Genomic DNA, 20,792 nt, shown 5'->3' with positions numbered 1-20,792 from the left:
GGCAGTCTTTGTACTTTCATTTCGAGGTTGCAGATTGCATAAGTTTTATTAATATGTATAACTTTATTTATTTTATTTATAACTATAACTTTATATATATAGTTTAATGATATGTACCATTTTCCTAAGTGTATATAACTACTACTGTAAGAAAATATCAGAATTCGGTACATACTTTCTGTATTATCTTTGCTTGAACTAAGCTGATCTAATCCTGTTTATATGAATTGAACCTGCTCCCGATCAGGTTTGACCTAGGAGAACTGTTGCTATGACAACAACTCTCGGATCAGCTTTGAAGAACGAAACGATCCTGGATCGTGTCAAATCGTCAATATCCAAATCCAGCTAACGGAGTAATCCACATACGAAGAACGGACCCCTGGTCTGCTGTCTTCTGGTAGCGTTAAAGCCATGTGTTATAGTCATGTGATAGAGGCTTGACGAATAAGGGAAGGATACGCAATGACACAAAAGCCTCAATCAGGTAGCAAATCTCAGCAGCCCCGCCTCCATTTTCAGATGTCTCTGTTTTTCCTCATCCACACTGAAATGGAGCAGCAGCCTTTCAGAATAAAAACAGCCTCTCCAGCGTTTTCGAAACGCTCCGTTTTCGGCGCTCGAGAACTCCGGCGTAGTGTGGACGGATGGCGTAACCGTAGCAAAACTTATGCGTTTTCAAACGAAAACAGGGTCTCACTGAGGTTCATTGTTATAAAAGCAGAAGACCCGATTGATGATTTGCTCCTTCATTGTTCATCATTGTGCAGAAGAGGGAGCAGTAACTGCTTTATTCCAGACGTCAATCAGGTATAATGATATTGTGTGTCCTGACATGGGTGCTCCTGTCAAACCCTCACTAGCTTTTCCTCCATTTCTTGGGTCCAAATATACTGAAAATGTGCGCTTTTAACTTCTCCCTCAACCTCGCGCTGGCCTGCAGGTACACACACACACACACACACACACACACACACACACACACACAAGTGAAGGCTGCTTTCTCATTGGATTTTCAGTCAAAACTCATTTCACACGGCATGATTTAAATCGCCGACATCTCAAGATATTTAGCATGCCAAATATCTCACAGGCATAGGCGACTCACAGGCGATTCTCTCAGATTGCGTCTTTGATAGTTCATACTGTGTGATTGTCACTCACGTGCACGAGCACCGATTTGCTTGTGATTTCAGGCATTTGTCGGCACTTTCTCAAAACCTGTCAGCGTGTCAAAATTGGCACTTAAATCATGCAGTCTTAACTCGGCATTATTGTCAATGCATTGTCCAAATATGTGTAACAGCATCTAAACTTTACGACAAAGCAGGGTATTATGACTTCATTTGAAATTATACAACAAGAGTTTTAAAAGTAATGATTGGAAGATCAGCGTACCTTGCTTATGGAATTCCTGAGAAGACCAAAACCACCAAAAGTGATCATGATTTTATGTAGTGGTTGTCTACTTTATCACAGTAGCCGAAAATGAGAGTCAACCTTTTCATGTAGCACCGTCATATCATCCAAACATGTGGAAAGAGAATGCTCCATATCCTTCAAAGTACTTTTCAGTGTCGACATTTCAGTTTGAATTGATACAATCGTGTTAAAGAATTCCGCCTTCATGGCTTGAAGTTTACTTTTGATAGTTGATAGGTCATTGCTAGGCCCACATGGAATCTGCGCGCGCAGAATTCCGCAGATTTTCCGCAGAATTCCGCAGATTTTTAGCCCGATATTAATTCTGTTTTTTTTAACTTGAGTAAATGTGTAAATCTGAATTTATTCAGTTTTTATTCAGTAATTTATTACTTTTTATTTAATTTATTTGGGTTTAGTTATGATACTCCACTGGATACTCCTAAAATAATTCCGCAGAAATCCGCAGATTTTTACCAAAATTCTCTGCAGAAATAGCAAAAAACGTCCGCAGATTCCGTCTGGCCCTGGTCATTGCCTAGCACGAACCGTAGTTTGGAGCGAAATATTTCTGCCAGATCCTGGCGTATTGATGAAATAATTTCAGTTTTAGGAGTTTGAATGTCGCCTGAAGCCGTATCGAGCTCAGTTCGTTGACTCACCGCAGCTATATCATGTTCATCCGAGGATGCGTTGCTGTTGATGTCTGCACGTTAGCCCCTTTATTGCCTTTAGTTTTCATCTTCGTTGTACAGGATTAGTTTAAAATGAACTCTGTTAGGCACAATTATCTGCAGGCACTTGATATTAAGTAAAAAATTTGCATTAATTCAGAAAAATTAGCAAATTCTGCAGAACCTCCTAGCGATCTTGTCCTACTCCATAGCTCTGTCTACTTTAACTTTTTTATATAATCAGTTTAAAATGCAGTATTTTATATTTCAGGTCTGATGGAGGAGAGAAATCAAGATAAACGAGAGAGAAAAACCCAATCATTAAAGACAAAAGACAGAAAATGTTTCACCTGCATTCAGTGTGGAAAGGGTCTGGCAAACAAAGAGAGTCTCAAGAGTCATATGAGGATCCACACTGGAGAGAAACCATTCACATGTACTCAGTGTGGCAAGAGCTTCAGTCAATCATCAAACCTTAAAAATCACATGAGGATCCACACTGGAGAGAAACCATTCACATGTACTCAGTGTGGGAGGAGTTTCAGTCAATCAGGAAACTTAAATAATCACATGTTGATCCACACTGGAGAGAAAACACACAAATGTGAACAGTGCAGCAAAACATTTTTGAGGATTTCAGGGCTGAAGAGCCACCTCACAGTTCATGCAGAGGAGAAGCTTTATTCATGCTCTGTGTGTGGAAAGAGTTATAGTTGTAAATATAATTTTAAAAAGCATGAGAAGATCCACACTAGTGTGAAAGAGTATATGTGCTTTGAGTGTGAGAGAACTTTTTTTACATCTAAAGAATTAAAACAACATGAGAGCATTCACACTGGAGAGAAACCTTACAAGTGTTCACACTGCGGCAAGAGATTCAGACAGTCATCACAATTGAAAATACATGAGATGATTCACACTGGAGAGAAACCTTACACGTGTTCACACTGTGACAAGAGATTCATTACATTAGGGGAGCTGAAAAGACATGAGAGGATTCACACTGGAGAGAAACCTTACAAGTGTTCACACTGCGACAAGAGATTCAGACAGTCATCACAATTGAAAATACATGAAAGGATTCACACTGGAGAGAAACCGTACAAGTGTTCACACTGTGACAAGAGATTCCGTGTGTCAGAAGAACTGAAAATACATGAAAGGATTCACACTGGAGAGAAACCTTACAAGTGTTCACACTGCGACAGGAGATTCAGTCGTTCCGGAATTCTCAGAAAACATGAGAGAAGGACTCATGTTTGAGGTAAACCTTACCTCTGAAATCTAGTCCGGCACACATTTTGTCAGCTCCCCATTTTCAGATGGTAATGAAAAACATGCTTGCCTATAGCTCGCATATACTCAACAAAAATAATAACAAAACACTTGTTTTTACTTGTTTTTCATGAGCTGAGTTTGAAAGAAGAAAAAACATGTAGTGTTGCTGGTCCTCCAGGAACGTACTTGAGAAACACTGATCTAAAGATTCTCTACCATTAGCCATCTCCAAAAGAGGTTTACAGAATTTGACAGTACATCCAACTGGCCTCACAACCCAAGACCATTTGTAACCACACCAGCCCAGGACAATCAGTACCTTCTCCACCAAGATCAGGGGTGCTCAAACTCAGTCCTGGAGAGCCAGTACCTTGCAGAGTTTAGCTTTAACTTGCCTCAACACATTATACAGGAAGTTTCTAGAGGGCCTAGTTAAAGGGCCATGAAACCCCCTCGTTTCAGCAGGGTGTTTTCACACCTCTACTTTGGAAAAAGTCAGAAAAGGGGGCGTGTCCAGCTCTGTTTAGGGGGGAGTGTCGGAGGAAGAAAAGAGGCTTGGTGTGGGAGTGTCTATTTTGGAGTCAAAACACACACACACAGAGGACAAAGTGACTGTGTTTACATGGACATCTGTAGTCGAATTATTTGCCAAATTATTAAATGGTGGACTTTTAACTGCAGTTTGGCTCTTTCATTCAGGGAATTCATTCATGCCCCTCGCAACAAACGAGATATTTGATTCAAGGAACTGCTCTAAGCGTGTATTTTTCATGCAATGTTTGATACCGCACGGCGAATGAGAGAAAAAAAACCTCAGCATTTCCCGGAAACTTAGATGCACACGGCAGGTAGGGTCCGAAAGCCGCGTGTGTTATTCCGGTCACTAAATCCTACACGAGGTTATAGTTTGGTTTTGGTGCTAACTTGTTTACACTCGGTGCAATAGTTTTTTCGATACGAATAAAATACGAACTGAATAAACAAAGAGCACTGGTCGCTCACTTACCAAATCTGTAGAGACAGGACAATCACCAGCAACTAGAGCCGCGTCTTTATTAAGAGGAGAGTACAAGCGAATCCCGATCTCAGCGTTTGCAGATGAGAACAGCTTTTAGGTAAACAATAATCCTCCTTAGACACGTAAGTTATTGTTGTCGCGCGTCGCGTACACTGTTAATCCACACGTGAGTCTGAGCTCTCACAGAGAGAAAATGAAAACGAAACTTAACTGCAACAAACTATAAAAGCAACACTTCACGCTTGTTTTGCCAACACAACGTGGCGTCTATGTCGTGTAAACACTGTGACAGTAATGAATATTAATGAAGTTGCACAATAGAGCGCGCTGATTGGTTTGAACCAAGCCTTACTCATGCATTAATGCAGCACACTGTAAGACGTAATAAGACTCACTCTGGCACAGACGCCCAGTCTGCACGCTGGAATACAGGCTATTATGTCATGACCGTGACGCAGCTTCAAAAATTCGTTTCAAACAGGAAGTACGAATTTGCTTGAAATAACGCAAAAACAACCAATTTACACTTTTTAGTGAAATATAGGTGTCCTAATAGTGTTTTTAGCAGTGTGGGACACATATACGACTGTCAACAGCTCAAAACATGTGTTTTGGTGTTTCGTGACCCTTTAAGTAATGGAGGAATTCCCTCAAGGAAAGGGGTGTGCATAACAAAAGGCATTCACACTTAGTGCTACCTGTGGAAAAGTCACACTCTTCACAGTGGTTCAAAAGATGCCTGAAGTTGTATATTTATTGTTTTGATTATGTCTATTTCTGAGAGAATGAGACCATTGTACCAATCGCACTGAGACATTTCAAATGATATCAAACATGATAGATAAAGTCGCTTTGGTTAATCTAGAACATTCAAACATTGAAATGACCATATGTGTGAGTTGGGGTGGTTGAAGCCGAGTTTCAGCAGACTCAGATGCAAATGCAGCAGGAGCTGGTTTTTCCCGCATTCCCACCTGCTGGGTTGTGGAGTCAATTGGCTCTGTTTTCAGCTCATGTTTTGAACTGTCAAAGGGCCAATGGAGGGAATTTTGACACTGTGGTTACACCTCTACTCTTTTCGAGAAGTGGCATGGGACTTTTAATGTCCACAGAGAGTCAGGACCTCAGTTTAACGTCTCTGAAAGATGGCACTCACTGAGAGTATAGTGTCCGGTTCACTATACTCGGGCATTAGGACTCACACAGGCCCCCTGCTGGCCTCACTAACACCCCTTCCACAGCAACCTAGTTTTCCCATGTGGTCTCCCATCCAGGAACTGACCAGGCTCAGCCCTGCTTAGCTTCAGTGAATAACCGGTCTTGGGCTGCAGGGTGACATGGCTGTGGCAGATTATTAATTGAAGCTTTACTTTTCAAAAAATACAGCCAGACTGCTTATTAATTTAATTTTTAAAATTAAAATTGGTGTTGTAACAACATGTTGATGTTTGAGAAAGTTAAATATTTTGCTTTCTTTAACATTTATTTCATGTTTTAGGGTGAATGTTTTTTCTTGTTCAGATTAACCAAGGCTGTGCTAAATATTTTGTCCAGTGCAGATGTTCATTTTATGTAACTAATATGGTCATATTTATTAAATGATATGCTTTATCTGAATTATTGAGTTATATTTATTACATTATATGCCCCATGAATTAAATGGTTTGCCCTTCAAGGCTTATTATCAGATTTAAAGACTTTAAAAGAAAAAGGACGATGATCAAATGAGTTTAATAAACACTGAAAATTTGTTACTGACTTTATATACACAAATAAAAATTTCACATTTAACATTCATTCATTTTTTTTCCGGCTTGGTTCCTTTTTTAATATGGGGTCACCACAGCGGAATGAACCGCCAACTTATCCAGCACATGTTCTACACAGCGGATACCCTTCCAGCTGCAACCCATCACTGGAAAACATCCATACACACTCATTCACACACATATACTACGGACAATTAAGCGTGCCCAGTTCACCTTTAGCGCATGTGTTTGGACTGTGGGGGAAACCGGAGCAGCCGGAGGAAACCCACGCAAATGCAGGGAGAACATGCAAACTCAACACAGAAACGCCAACTGACCCAGCCGAGGCTCAAACAAGAGACTTTCTTGCTGTGAAATAGTTCAGAAAACAAAAAATCTGAACAGCAACTATAGATTGCTATAGTATGGTTAAAAACATTTAGTATTTATTATTTACCGTAGTAATTTGTCATGTGTGGTGTCTGCTGTAAATTATGTAACATTTGTCCTATGATGAGTTGAACTAAAACAAGAAGTTTTATTGAATGTTTGTTAGTGGTAGTTATTATTTATGTATTTATTGTCTGCTTAACGTTGATTCTGAAATAATTAATTTGACTGAAGCTGATTTCCTCCTGGCGCCCGGTGACCGCTGTAAGTCGCTGTTGCTGTGATTGTCCTCTAGATGGCAGTAGTACACAGCACACTGATAGCGGAGGCGCTGGAGGAAAAGCTCAGAACAAGCAACATTAAACTCGTGTTGAAGATGAGAAGAAACAAAGAGGCTACACTTCAGCTTTTATCAACTCTAGAGAGATGATTTAGCGAACACGACACAACTCCTGCCTTTCTTCATTATATCCTGGCTCTTGACTGTCAATTCCTCTGTGAAAGCGATCAGGAATAGCGGACTTTTACCGTGTTCATATGTAAACAGGTAACGTTGTGTTTCTCTCCTTATTTATTAGTTCAGATTCCTACTTTCTCAATATTCAAGTGTTTTTCTCTCGGCTGTGTTCCTCTTCAGTGTCGGTTTTCAGCTTTGTTTTTGCTTGGTTTTGGCCACTAACCTCTTTATTAAAGCTCTCGATGTAAAAGCTTCTCGCGGTAAAAGCACAGGTTATGATTCCTGTTTACTTTCACACATTCTTATACTTCAGGATTTGTCTGATCTTTATTAGCGGCAAATGAAATGCTGTGTTCACTCATTTCACCCTCATGGACAAATACTGTAGTCATTTATAGTAAATAGTGTAGTATAAACACAAAACACCAACACTGTACTACATTTACAACAACTATATTACAACACAGCACAGTTTCTGCAGTAAAAACTCATGTTTACTACAGTATGCAGAGCATTTTCTCATTTCACCACAGTTACTGCTGCAGCATTCAGTAACAGTTGTAAATACTATAATAAATAAGTACACTTTATTATAGTATAGTTGAAAACACTTTAGTATTTACTATGAATTGCTGTAGTATTTTTCATGTGCTAGTCATGTAATTCTGTTTAAAAAGTAGAGTTATGTCTAACACATTAAAATAGTTTTATTTTAATTAATTGTGTTTACTAACATGAACAATTAGTAATACATTCATTACGGTATTCATCTTTGTTAACATTATTTAAGTTGAAGTTAGTTGTGTTAAATCTCTGTTCATTATCTAATGTTAACAAGAACAACTTTGGATTTTAATAAAGCATTAGTAAATGTTGAACTATGATTAATAAATGATTTACAGAATTATGCGTTCTTAATTGTAGTAAATACATGAACTACTGGATAATGCATTGTTTTGTGTTAAAAAAGGCTGTAAAATTAATCAGCTAAAAATAAATATTTATTAATGTGCTGTAAAAGTTATTTGTATAATTGCAAGCCATAATTCAGAAAAAATATAAAGACAGCAACTTTCTGGTTCTCATTTATAATAATTTTGAGCAAGAATCAAAGTTTGGTCAGTGTTTTTTATCCATTTTGCACAGTAAAAGATAATGGTATCAGTTAAACAGTTAAAATATATCATGGTTTCCGCTACATTCATTCTTCCATGGCAGGGCGCAACACCAAGATTCATCTCGCCACGGCTACATTACAGCTTCCCATTCAAAACATTCAGTCATTGTTGTTGTTGTTTTTTATTAGCGGATTATATTTGCATCATAATGCATTAAAAGGTAAGTGAATTATAACAGCGCAAACTTTTCAGTAATCGTATAGTGCTGTGCGTTATTTGTTTAAACTTTAAGGTGACGTGCTGACTGACTGACTGACTGATGGTGATTATTAAACTTTATAATTAAACTTTATTTATAGATGAAGGTCTGTGGTTCTGGATACAATGACTTAATCTTGCTGGAGTTTATAGCCGTTTCACTTTACTTCAGGATGCATTAATGCCGCTCAGTAGGTCTATTGGAGAAATTCGTAAATATTTCTAGCAAATCTAATAAATTAGTTGCATAAAATTGATGTCGTGCGACCAGTTTTCACAGCAAAATCTTCACTACATGCGCGGAATTAAGAGGCAATAATGCATTAAGCATCTTTCCACCTAAAAACACCAAATGCGGTGCTCAGGACTGGTTTAAAACAGTTGACATGTCAACTTGCTGCAGTAAACAGGCCGCAATGCCTGCTCTGCCTTCAAGCTCTTCTTATTGGCCCACTGCGCTAGAACAGAACATGAATGGATTGGTTAATATCAGCTTTCAATCGCTTAGTTCTGATGACAGGGTGCTACAGCCGCGTAAATGTAAAGGTCTGGATATGAGAGAACGAAATTAACACGGACAGACTGAGTTTTAGAAACCACCTGAAGTTACAGATAACCCCAGGTGAAAAAATATATAATTAAATGCAATTAAAATACTTAATTAAATTATTAATACTTAATTAAAATACACTTAAATACCCGCAAATACATTTTTAGTACATTTGTTATTTTTGTGTTAAATAAAAGTTTGATGGTTTTACACTATAAATATACTAACTAAAAGTATGTTTATACTTCAGTAGGACTTTAGTACACTTGACAAAAGTATACCAAATACCAGTAATACTTAAATCAATTTTTAGTGTACTACAATAAAGTACACTACAGAAAAAACATCCAAAAAAGTTTTATTAGTGTGTTTTTCAAAAGTGTGCTTTAAATGGTTTAAACATTAGTTGATTTTTAGTACACTGTTTACATACGAATCCTAAGTTTAAAATAAGTTATTATATAAAAAATGTATTAGTAATGTATTGTAGTAGAAGTACATTTTCCCAAACGTTGTACTTAAGTACACTTAATGTGAATGCAATATTATCACTAACACTTAAATAGATTTTGAGTGTGGTAATTTTAAGTTTACATTAAATTGACTTTATTAAAAATCTATTACTAATGTATTGTAGTAGAAGTACATTTCCCCAAAATGACTTTACATTTCATACATGTGCTGTAATGTTGCATCTTATTTATATTTTTGTGTTCTCAGTTTTTGTTCCCTCCCATAAGGTATTTTTGGACTTGTGGTTTATTGCACAAAAAGATTAAAGTGTTTTGATGAAGCACAGATGCTGTTTTCTTTGTACACACAGAATCCCTTCAAAATATATTCTTTAAATAAATGTTTAGTGTGTTAAAAGCACATTTTAGATCAGCTTCATTTTGTCTCATAATAGCACAGTTGAGTACACTTAGATGTACTTAAGTTTATCTTAAAATGTACTTAATACTAATTTTTAGTACATTAAATACAACATTAGTTTGGGAAAATCGAGCACTTTTAATACAGTATTTAGCACACTTTTTTCAATTTGTATATTCTTTTAATATATTACTATTATACTTTAAATTAGTCATAAATATATTTAAATGTTTAAAATTAGGGTTCAAGTGTAATTCTAGTTGTAACTAAATATATATATATATATATATATATATATATATATATATATATATATATTTTAAAATACAGATTTAGTATGTTAAACACATTTTATTTCAGTTTCAGGGTGTCTCAAAATAGCACAGTTGAGTACACTTAGATGGTATTAAGTTTATCTTAACATATACTTAATACAAAGGGTGTAGGTTTGCGCTTGACATTGGTGGGGACTGGGGACGAGTCACCCCCGCCAAGAATGAATATTGTATATATATATATATATATATATATATATATATATATATATATATATATATATATATATATATATATATATAAATAAATAAAGTGTATTTTAAAAATAAGTATATTTACATATTTGAGGAGTGTAGATGCAAAAACCTCTAAATGCCATTTAATATTTTCTTCTAAAATGAGCATTTTTCTCCAACTCCTGTGTGTGGACTCAATGATTTTACTTTTTTAGTGACTAATACGTTCTTTTCATTGCCTTTAAAGTGAAATAACTGAACATAAATATACAAGGCTGAGAAAAATGCTCATTTTACATGGCATTTAGAGGTTTTGGCATCTGTACTCTTCATTTCTTTATTCTAAGAATTTAAAGTCCTAATTTCTAGTTCAAAGTATTTTTATTGTTTATAAAACTGTAATAAAACTTACAGCTTAAATGTGTAAATAAAGCAATTTGACAAAATGGTAGGAAATAGTTTTGGTACATCAAAAAGTGTATTTGTAATAACTATCCAACAAGATTATCCAGCAAAAATTAGTTCTTAATATGTCACTAAAATGTCATATTTATACCTCAATTAATCAGAAAATCAGGTGAATAACTGCTAAAAGGTTCAGTTTTTCAGAAAACGAATAACCCGTTTCAATAAGCTGGCTACAGGCCTGAAAGTGTCATGTTAAAATAATGTTTATTAACTGATAAAGAGAGTTTATTAAAGACTTTCATTCATTTTTCGTACAAATTAAGCATGTCTCATAGTATTATTAAAAGATGGAGCACAGGCTGTAGTTTTTCTGACAAATTGTTTCAACCCAAATTGGAGATGTTACTCTAAGAGATTAGGAGAACTGGCAGGGTCATATACGTTTACATGTAGGTGATTATTTTGCAGTTAGTTTTCAGGGAATATTGTTTACAGACTATATCAGTCTGCTTTAATATTAGACTGACCGTAAAAGCGGTGAAAACACTAGCATAACGGCATTATCATGATGGACTTATTCAGTTGCGAACTTGAGTTTATGTGACTTACACTTATCGTTGGAAAAAGCTCTTTATGTCCACCTCTTCTTGCTACCTCCATCCTCACTTGTGCGAGGCACACACCTCACACATCGGGAAATTCCCCCCGCGCAGTTGTCTTGGCTGTTTGTATCTGAAACTATGATCTGAAAGCAGCCTGTCACATGACAGCAGGGAAAAGCACAGCCAATCACAATGTGTGTGTGGGGCGGTGCGACTCGAAGAGAGAACGTGATTTAACCCTTTCGGCATGTCTAGATTTATACTGACAGCGCGATGTTTTTAAGTGAAATAAATTATTGGTGGGGACATTTCGGTAGTTTGTGGATATTGGTGGGGACGTCCACCCTAAATCTACGCCCCTGCTTAATACTATCTTTTAGTACATTAAGTACAAAATTAGTGTGCGAAAATAGAGCACTTTTTGTACATTACTGAAAAGTGTACTAAGTATACTTAAAGTGCATTTTAGTGCACTTTTCTTTTTTTTACCTGGAATGGCACATCTGATTAGTGATCATGTAATCATTGTCAATCCAACATTTACAGTTTTCGTGGTTAAAGTGGTTAAAGTGGGCTATGACTAAGGCAAGGCAAGGCAAGTTTATTTATATAGCACATTTCATACACAATGGCAATTCAAAGTGCTTTACATAAACAAGAATAAAAGAAACAAGTAAAATAAAAATAAAAACAAATAATAAAAATGCGTCAAAACAAAACATAAAAACAGGTAAAATGTGATATAAAAGAATGAAGAAGAAGAGAAAAACATGATAGTGCAATCTGTCGGACGCAGCACAGTGCTCATTCAGTAAAGGCACAGCTAAACAGATGTGTTTTCAGTCTTGATTTGAATGTGCCTAATGTTGGAGCACATCTGATCATTTCTGGAAGCAGATTCCAGCAGCGAGGGGCATAGTGGCTAAAAGCCGATTCACCCTGCTTTGACTGAACTCTTGGAACTTTTAGTTTATATGATCCTAAAGATCTGAGTGATCTGTTGGGTTTGTATTCAGTGAGCATATCTGTGATGTATTTAGGTCCTAGGCTATTTAGTGATTTATAGACCAGTAATAATACTTTAAAATCTATTCTGAATGTAACTGGCAGCCAGTGTAAAGACCTGAGGACAGGTGTGATGTGCTCTGATTTCCTGGTTCTGGTTAGAATTCTGGCCGCAGCGTTCTGGATGAGCTGCAACTGTCTGACTGTCTTTTTAGGAAGACCAGTGAGGAGTCCATTACAGTAATCCACCCTGCTGCTGATAAAAGCATGAACAAGTTTTTCTAAATCTTCACTAGAAACAAAGCATCTGATTCTCGCAATGTTTTTGAGATGATAGTATGCTGATTTACTGACTGCTTTGACATGACTGTTGAAACTCAGATCTGACTCAAGAGTCACACCAAGATTCTTGACCTTATTTTTTGTCGTTTGACCTTTAGTGCCAAGGTACGCATTCACCTTGAGAACCTCATCTTTGTTTCCAAACACAATCATTTCAGTTTTCTCTTTGTTTAACTGAAGAAAGTTTTGGCACATCCAATTGTTAATTTCATCAATGCATTGGCAGAGGGTGTCAATGGGGCTGTAGTCATTAGGCAGTAAGGCTAGGTAGATCTGAGTGTCATCAGCATAGCTGTGGTAGGAGATTTGATTCTTTCTCATTATTTGGCTTAGAGGTAGCATGTAAAGGTTGAACAGGAGAGGTGCCAGAATTGAGCCTTGTGGGACTCCACATGTCATGGGTGTCCACCTCGACCTATGATCACCTATACTGACATGGTAACCTCTACCTTCAAGGTAAGATCTAAACCATTTGAGGACCGTGCCAGACAGCCCAACCCAGTTTTCCAGCCTATCCAGAAGTATGCTGTGATTGACAGTGTCAAATGCAGCACTGAGATCCAACAATACCAGCACTGTTATTTTACCTGAATCTGTATTTAGGCGTATATCATTGATTATCTTTATAAGAGCGCTCTCTGTACTGTGATGTGCTCTGAACCCCGATTGAAAATTGTCTAAACACCCCCTGAAGTTTAAGAACTTGTTGGCCTGGTTAAAAACAACTTTTTCAATGATTTTGCCAATGGAAGGGAGATTTGAGATTGGCCTGTAATTGCTCAATAGGGTGTTATCCAGGTTGCTCTTCTTCAAGAGGGGTTTAACAACTGCAGTTTTAAGTGAGGTTGGAAAAATCCCTGAGAGAAGTGAAGCATTTACCACTTTTAGAAGATCCATTTCTAAACAGGTAAACACTGTTTTGAAGAATGATGTGGGGAGCGTGTCAAGACTGCAGGTTGATGTTTTCATAATTTGCACAATCTCTTCTAAGATTTTGCCGTTAATTGCCATGAAATCAGACATAATGTCTGATTTCTTAAGTTGTGGTTGAGCTTGTTTGATATCGACACAACTTGATTGATTGGATGAGCTGATTGCCTTTCTGATATTATTAATCTTATCAGTGAAGAAATGAGCAAACTCATTACATTTGCTTTCAGAGAGTAGCTTACTGGGAATCCGACTGGGGGGGTTTGTGAGTCTCTCTACTGTTGCAAAGAGTGTGCGAGCATTATTTAAGTTGCTGTTTATAAGGTTTGAAAAGAAAGTCTGTCTAGCAGTGTTTAGTTCCATATTAAAGGCATGAAGACTGTCTTTATAGATATTATAATGGACTACTAGTTTTGTCTTTCTCCACATACGCTCAGCTTTTCTGCACTGTCTTTTCATCATTTGTACTCTCGGTGACCTTGTCCAAGATCCCTTTTGCCTGCCAGTCATCTTCTTGACTTTAACAGGAGCGATGTCATTTATGACATTCTCAATTTTAGAATTGAACAAATCAAGGAGAGAATCAACAGAGTCTGCAGATATACTTGGTGCCAGCGATATGGCCTTCATAAACTGCTCACTGGTGTTCTCATTTATGCATCTCTTTCTGACAGAGACAGATCTGTCTTTAACAGCTGGAGTGATCAATATATCAAAAAAGATACAGAAATGATCAGATAGTGCCACATCCTTAACAACAGTCGATGAAATGTGTAAACCCTTAGTTATAAGTAGATCAAGAGTGTGTCCACGATTGTGTGTGGGTCCTTGAACATGCTGAGTCAGATCAAAAGTGCTAAAAACAGTCATCAGTTCTTTTACAGCATTGATTTCTGGATTATCAATGTGAATATTAAAATCCCCAGCAATACTAAAATAATCAAATTCAGAGGTTACTATTGATAACAGCTCTGTAAAATCCTCAATAAAAGCTGGAGAATATTTTGGAGGTCTGTAGATAACGATCAGTAAGATGCGTGGAGCACCTTTTAGTGCTATACTCAGATATTCAAAAGACAAATAGTCACCAAATGACACTTGTTTACACTCATATACATCTTTAAACAGGGCAGCGATGCCTCCACCTCTCCTATTAGCTCTGCAAACACTCAAAAAGTCAAAGTTTAATAGATAAGTGAGTGTAGATCACCCTCCTGTGGTGACTCTAATTATGGCAAGCATAGCGAGTACATTAAATCATGGCAGTTACAGAAGTATAAATCAGCCAAATGCCGAAAAGAAAATGAATGAATGAATAAAGATCGGTGTATCTTGCTTATGAAATTAAAGGTATAAAAATACACCAAAAGTGATCATGAATGAAAACTTTAGTGGTGGTAACATTTCACTTTCTTAAATAATTAATTTATAAATAAAGTCTTTTTATATTTATTTCAGGCCTGATGGAGGACACACACCGTCATGAGAAAATCATAGAAAATACACACTCACTGAAGAGAAAAGGCAAAAAATGCTTCACCTGCACTCAGTGTGGAATAAGTCTAGCAACCAAACAAACTCTCAGAAATCACATGAGGATCCACACTGGAGAGAAACCATTCACATGCTCTCAGTGTGGGAAGAGTTTCAGAACCTCATCAACCTTTAATGATCACATGATGATCCACGCTGGAAAGAAACCACACAAATGTGATCAGTGCGGGAAAACATTTTTGATGCCTTCAGGGCTGAAGAGACACCTTCGAGTTCATACAGAGGGGAAGCCTTATTCATGCTCTGTGTGTGAAAAGAGTTTCAGACATGAAGTTGGTTTAAGAGATCATCAGAAGATCCACACCGGTGTGAAAGAGTATATGTGCTTTGAGTGTGAGAAGACCTTTCTTACGGCTGAAAAATTGAAATCACATGAAAGGATGCACACTGGAGAGAAACCTTACAAGTGTTCACACTGTGACAAGAGATTCAGTCAGTTAGGAAACCTGCACAGACATAAGAGGATTCACACTGGAGAGAAACCTTACACGTGTTCACATTGTGACAAGAGGTTCAGTCAGTTACAAAGCCTGAAATCACATGAAAGGACTCACACTGGAGAGAAACCTTACAAGTGTTCACACTGTGACAAGAAATTCAGTACATTAGGAAGCCTGCAAACACATGAGAGGATTCACACTGGAGAGAAACCTTACATGTGTTCACACTGTGACAAGAAATTCAGTACATTAGGAAACCTGAAAATACATGAGAGGACTCACACTGGAGAGAAACCTTATACATGTTCACACTGTGACAAGAAATTCAGTACGTTAGAAAACCTGAAAACACATGAGAGAACTCACACTGGGGAGAAACCTTACACATGTTCATGCTGTGACAAGAGATTCAGTACATTAGGAAACCAGAAAACACATGAGAGGACTCACACAGGAGAAAAACCTTACAAGTGTTCACTCTGCGACAAGAGATTCAGACAGTCAGAAAACCTGAAAACACATGAGAGGATTCACACTGGAGAGAAACCTTACACGTGTTCACATTGTGACAAGAGGTTCAGTCAGTTACAAAACCTGAAATCACATGAAAGGACTCACACTAGAGAGAAACCTTACATGTGTTCACACTGTGACAAGAGATTCATTGATTCAAAGAATCTGAAAAAACATGAGAGGATTCACGCTAGAGAGAAGCCTTGTAACCTTGAAGGTGTAAGGTCGCCATAGTCTAACAAAACTGAGTATCTCCTTTGTTTCTCTTTAGATAATCAATCCAGACACCTGTAGTGAAATTAGCTCAGTTTTTGAATATTAATGATCAACAATAACGAGTTATTATTAATTATGAACATTCAGAATTAACTTACACTCCTGAACAAAATCTTAACACCAGGGGAAACATTACAGTAACTCACATTTTGCATGGGTAGATCTCGATCTCTTTCTCTCATTGTGAGAGTTTCTCTGATGCGTGAAAGATGGAGTCTTGAGTGGAGCTTGCGATTCAAATCGGAGGATATGCGAGACGCAACTTCAAACTGAGTTTAATTTGCGGGAAAATGAAGAAACGTGGACTCAGGCGAGTTACGTGGGTACACAAATGTGGTATGCCCCATAATAGACCTTCGTCACAGACCTTTCTCCAAAGTTTTTAGAGGTGTAAGAGCTATTTAACCCCTTTCACAGTGCCCTGACGAGGACGCACTGAGGCGCTGTTTTTTCCACATGTCAATGTTTATGAATAGTTTACACCAAAAAGGACAAGAGTAATCTTGAAAAACTACATCAGTTTAAAGCTACAACCTCTAAGCACCCATTGCAGCTAGATGCTTTTCAATGGAAAGATTTTAAAGAATGTATTTGTTAAACTTGTGTAAGTTTTGCAGTAAACGCTTATTAGATATGGCGTACATAACATGTAATAGCAACACACGCACGCATTCATTGCTGTACATCACGGTTTATTTTGAAAAGTAAGAGTCCACAGAAAAATCATCTCATCAAACACATTTAGTCCACCGACAAAATAGTGTTGAATTATGGATGGTTATTCAATCGTTTATGTCACCGTTTCTGCCGGAGACCTATTGTTTACACTGTTTTACCATGGTACTTATACGCGAAAACAGAATCTTTGGAGTAAAAGACCAGTCGATGTCATAGCTTAAAGTGTTATAGATAAAATGAGACCACAAACTGAATAAAAAGTCCAAGTTATGGTTACTTAAATCTAATCAAATCCGAGTGTTTGATCGTCTGCATGTCTCTAGCTGCGTCCCAAATCGCATACTTATGCACTATTCTACGCCATTTTGTAGTATAAATAGTGTAAGTAGTGCGTTCACACTGAAAACTCTAAAAATAATAAGTGCACTTTAATTACCCGGATGATGCACTCATTCAGCCGCTAAAATGAAGTGTGTAATGATGGACACTTCACGCACTCAACGACCGCAGGTTTGCTCACGTAGCGGAAGGGGCGGAGCTATCGGGCGCACATGTTGGATAACTTTATTTATTTTGGATGATGAAAGCAAAATTTTCCTACGAGAGTGATTATAGCGCCTCCCGATGGTGAATGCGGCAATTCTCACCGCAGGTATTATTTGATAATTCGGTCGTTTATTTCACTGATTTGGCAACCGTCAAACATCATCAGGGAAACGGTTTGAATTTCCGCTTAGTAAAAAAACATTAGTGCTCCATTTGGGACGACACTACATACATGTACTATCCTGTTGAGTGTGTAAGTGCATAAGTACATAGTGCATGAGTGCATAGTGTATAGTGTGCCATTTGGGACGCAGCTTCTGTCATTACTATCGATCAGTCACTTCCTACTTCCCAGAAGTTTGACTGACAGAGAATTTAGCCAATGGCTGCATGATTTTCATGTTACTGCACACTCTGCTGTTACTGGGTCAGTGAACTGTCAATCATCACATCACCTGCCCCCTGCACAGAGTGCATGCACAGCTGCAAACAGCTCAAGCTAACGGCAAAGCGGCTAGTTTGCAAAAAGTAAACAAAGGAGAATATTTCTGAGGAGAGCTGATACTTACACGACGTGTATGAAGCCTTACTTTCGGTTTTTCTAACGGTGAGTAGCTTATTATACTGTCATTGCTTGTTGTTTACGTCTCAGGTCTTCTGTGTTTAGCCTGCTTGTGCCTAAAAGTGTAAATGTCTCTCCGGTAGCCATAATCTTTCAGTAATGTTTGGCATTATCATGCAGTTTGTTTGCCATTTATCTGAATGTCTGCTGTTACATCTGTAAGCTAAGCTATCTGTTTAAATTATAATATGAATTCTTCTGCTAGTGACTGAGAGCAGAACAACAACTCATATAAGACTTTTTTGTTACATATGCACTAGACTTATTTCATACAATGTACTACCTGTGCTCAAATAAATCATTCATGCTGTACGTTTATACTTATTATTTTACAATAAAAAAAAATAGTGGAGTGTGAAAACGTTCAGTGTGTGTGGTCATCAGACTGCTTCTCCACAAACAAGGAGAGAGAGAAAATTTTAAGACATTGTCTCAAAAATAATTCCAGAAATTTTGTTTTGCATGATATTGGCATCAATTTCAAAACTCATACTTAGGAGATGAGGGCTTTTGACCTACTTTTCTGTGTTGATCCAGGTCTGTGCAGTGAATTTACTGGTCCAGGCCACCCGTGGCCTCAAATTGCAACCCGGGCTCATTGTGGAAACGTAGCCCCGCGGACGTTTCTGAAGACCGCGATTTACGTCCCAGGAGGTACGTATTAGAGCGGTTTTTGTTTTCGCGGATCCGCGAGAGGCCGATGTGCGTGCTTTTTCGCGTCTCGGGCGCCTCTCGGGAGTGCGCGCCGTTCTGTTCTCGCGCGAAAAGCCACCGGATCGGCCGACCCGGCCGCCCTCCTCTTCCTCCTCCTCCTCCTCCTCCTCCTTCCCTAAACCCAAGCGACGGTTTGCAAAAGCCGTCCAGAAAGAAAAAAAAAAGCAAAAGCCCTCGTCTTCGATTTCGACCGTGTTTTCGGATCCCGCCGCGTTCTCGCTCTTATTTTTCGGATTCTGTTTTTCATCTTACCTGATTTCCGGAACCGCTGTTCCCCGGACTCGATCCCGGTCATCGTCCCCGCGGCCGGCTCCTCCTCCTCCTCCTCCGGGGCCTCCGCTCCGCCGACGCAACGCTGTGAGCTAAGCGGACAAACTGGTTGCATCGGGAAAGTCCTCCACTCGGAGGCGAGCCGTCAGCTGGCGAGCGCGAAGAGGAGGAGCGGAGCGGCGCCACACTGCCCCGCAGCGTTCGCTCGAAAAAAACTAAACGCAGCCTTACGTACCTCCGGCCATGTAAATCGCGGTCTCCAGAAACATCCGCGGGACTACGTTTCCAGAATGAGCTTGGGTTGTCAAATTAAGTCTGTTTTCACTCCAAGATGTAAACAAGAATAGTTTGATAATGTTATGCACGCTGTACATAATACTGAACTGACTTCACAACACATACATGAACTACAGCTCCAACCTGAAGAACACATAGTGGTAAGTGTCAACATTATCCTCATTTGAACCTTATTGCTGGTCTCTATGGGATAACGATAACTAAAGAAACGGCTGTTTATTGGAGTAACTGATTAGCCATGGCATGCGCAAATAAGTCTTTCACACTGTTAACCATTAACGTATTTCAACATTATTTTTACCATACAAATGGGGTTTATATTTACAGTTGAAGTCAGAATTATTAGCCCACCTTTGAATTTTTTCCCCTTTTCTTAATATTTCCCAAATGATGATTAACAGAACAAGGAAATGTTCACAGCATGTCTGATAATATTTTTTTTTCTGGAGAAAGTCTTATTTGTTTTATTTCAGCTAGAATAAAAGCAGTTTTTAATTTTTTAAAATCATTTTAGGGTCAAAATCATTAGCCCCTTTAAGCTACACACTAGAAAAAGGTTCCTTGAGGTTCTATAAAAAACCTTGGGTTCTATAAAGAACTTTTAACCCCAAAATGGTTCCATTTAGAACCCTTTGAGTCCAAAGAACCTTTTTGATTAAAATGGTTGTATAATTTTTGATTCATAACATAATTATATAGTAAAGATTTTAAAATAATTATAAGTAATAACACAGAGAAGCAAAGCTTTTAGAGTCAGAACCCAATAAAATGAATGCTGTGGTCAAAAACTTAATCAGTGTACAGTATGATGGAATTTTTTTTATGCATGTTTGTACATTAGCATATAACTTATATTTTATATATACTTAATATTTAACATTTTTGACAAATTATGTTGTGAAATAAATGAAAATAACAAGTGTATTTAGACTGCTGTTGAGACGTTCCGGCTAGTCAGCATTAAAACCGCAAGGTGGCAGGCCGAGTGGCAGGCATAATGACCGTCAGGCCACCGGGAAAGGTCCTGGTTCTCCCTATGGCCAGTCCATCCCTGGATATTATTGAAACTTTTTAAAGCCAAACATATTTTAATAATCTATAGATGAAAGATCAGGTGTTAATGTAAGGCTAAATGTATTGTGAAATATTTAACCTTTAAGTATATATATATATATATATATATATATATATATATATATATATATATATATATATATACAGTTGAAGTCAGAATTATTAGCACCCCTGTTTATTTTTTCCCCAATTTCTGTTTAATGGAGGGGAGATTGTTTCAGCA

The 20,792-nt window shown here is 37.8% G+C and overlaps 1 protein-coding gene across 3 annotated transcripts in view; it reads left to right on the top strand.

The window, feature by feature from the left end:
- LOC100538160 (uncharacterized) overlaps window positions 1–20,792 on the top strand; it is a 58,594-nt gene that overhangs the window by 6,178 nt on the left and 31,624 nt on the right. Inside the window, exons 2-3 of one of the 3 annotated variants that reach the window (XM_087243678.1) lie at window positions 2,368–3,312; window positions 15,413–18,575. In XM_087243678.1, coding sequence (XP_087099804.1) covers window positions 2,373–3,312; window positions 15,413–16,326 — 1,854 coding nt within the window. In that variant the 5' untranslated portion in view covers window positions 2,368–2,372 and the 3' untranslated portion in view covers window positions 16,327–18,575. Of the gene's footprint in view, window positions 1–2,367; window positions 3,313–6,876; window positions 7,078–15,043; window positions 19,636–20,792 lie in introns of those variants that run through there. The other 2 variants (XR_015480227.1, XR_015480228.1) reach the window with 2 other exon arrangements.

Source organism: Danio rerio, chromosome 3 (assembly GCF_052040795.2).
Source record: "Danio rerio strain M-AB ecotype USA chromosome 3, GRCz13ab, whole genome shotgun sequence".
NCBI classification, from domain to species: Eukaryota; Metazoa; Chordata; class Actinopteri; order Cypriniformes; family Danionidae; genus Danio; species Danio rerio.
Note: the sequence above shows the minus strand (reverse complement) of the source record. Positions and strands in the feature narration are given on the sequence as shown.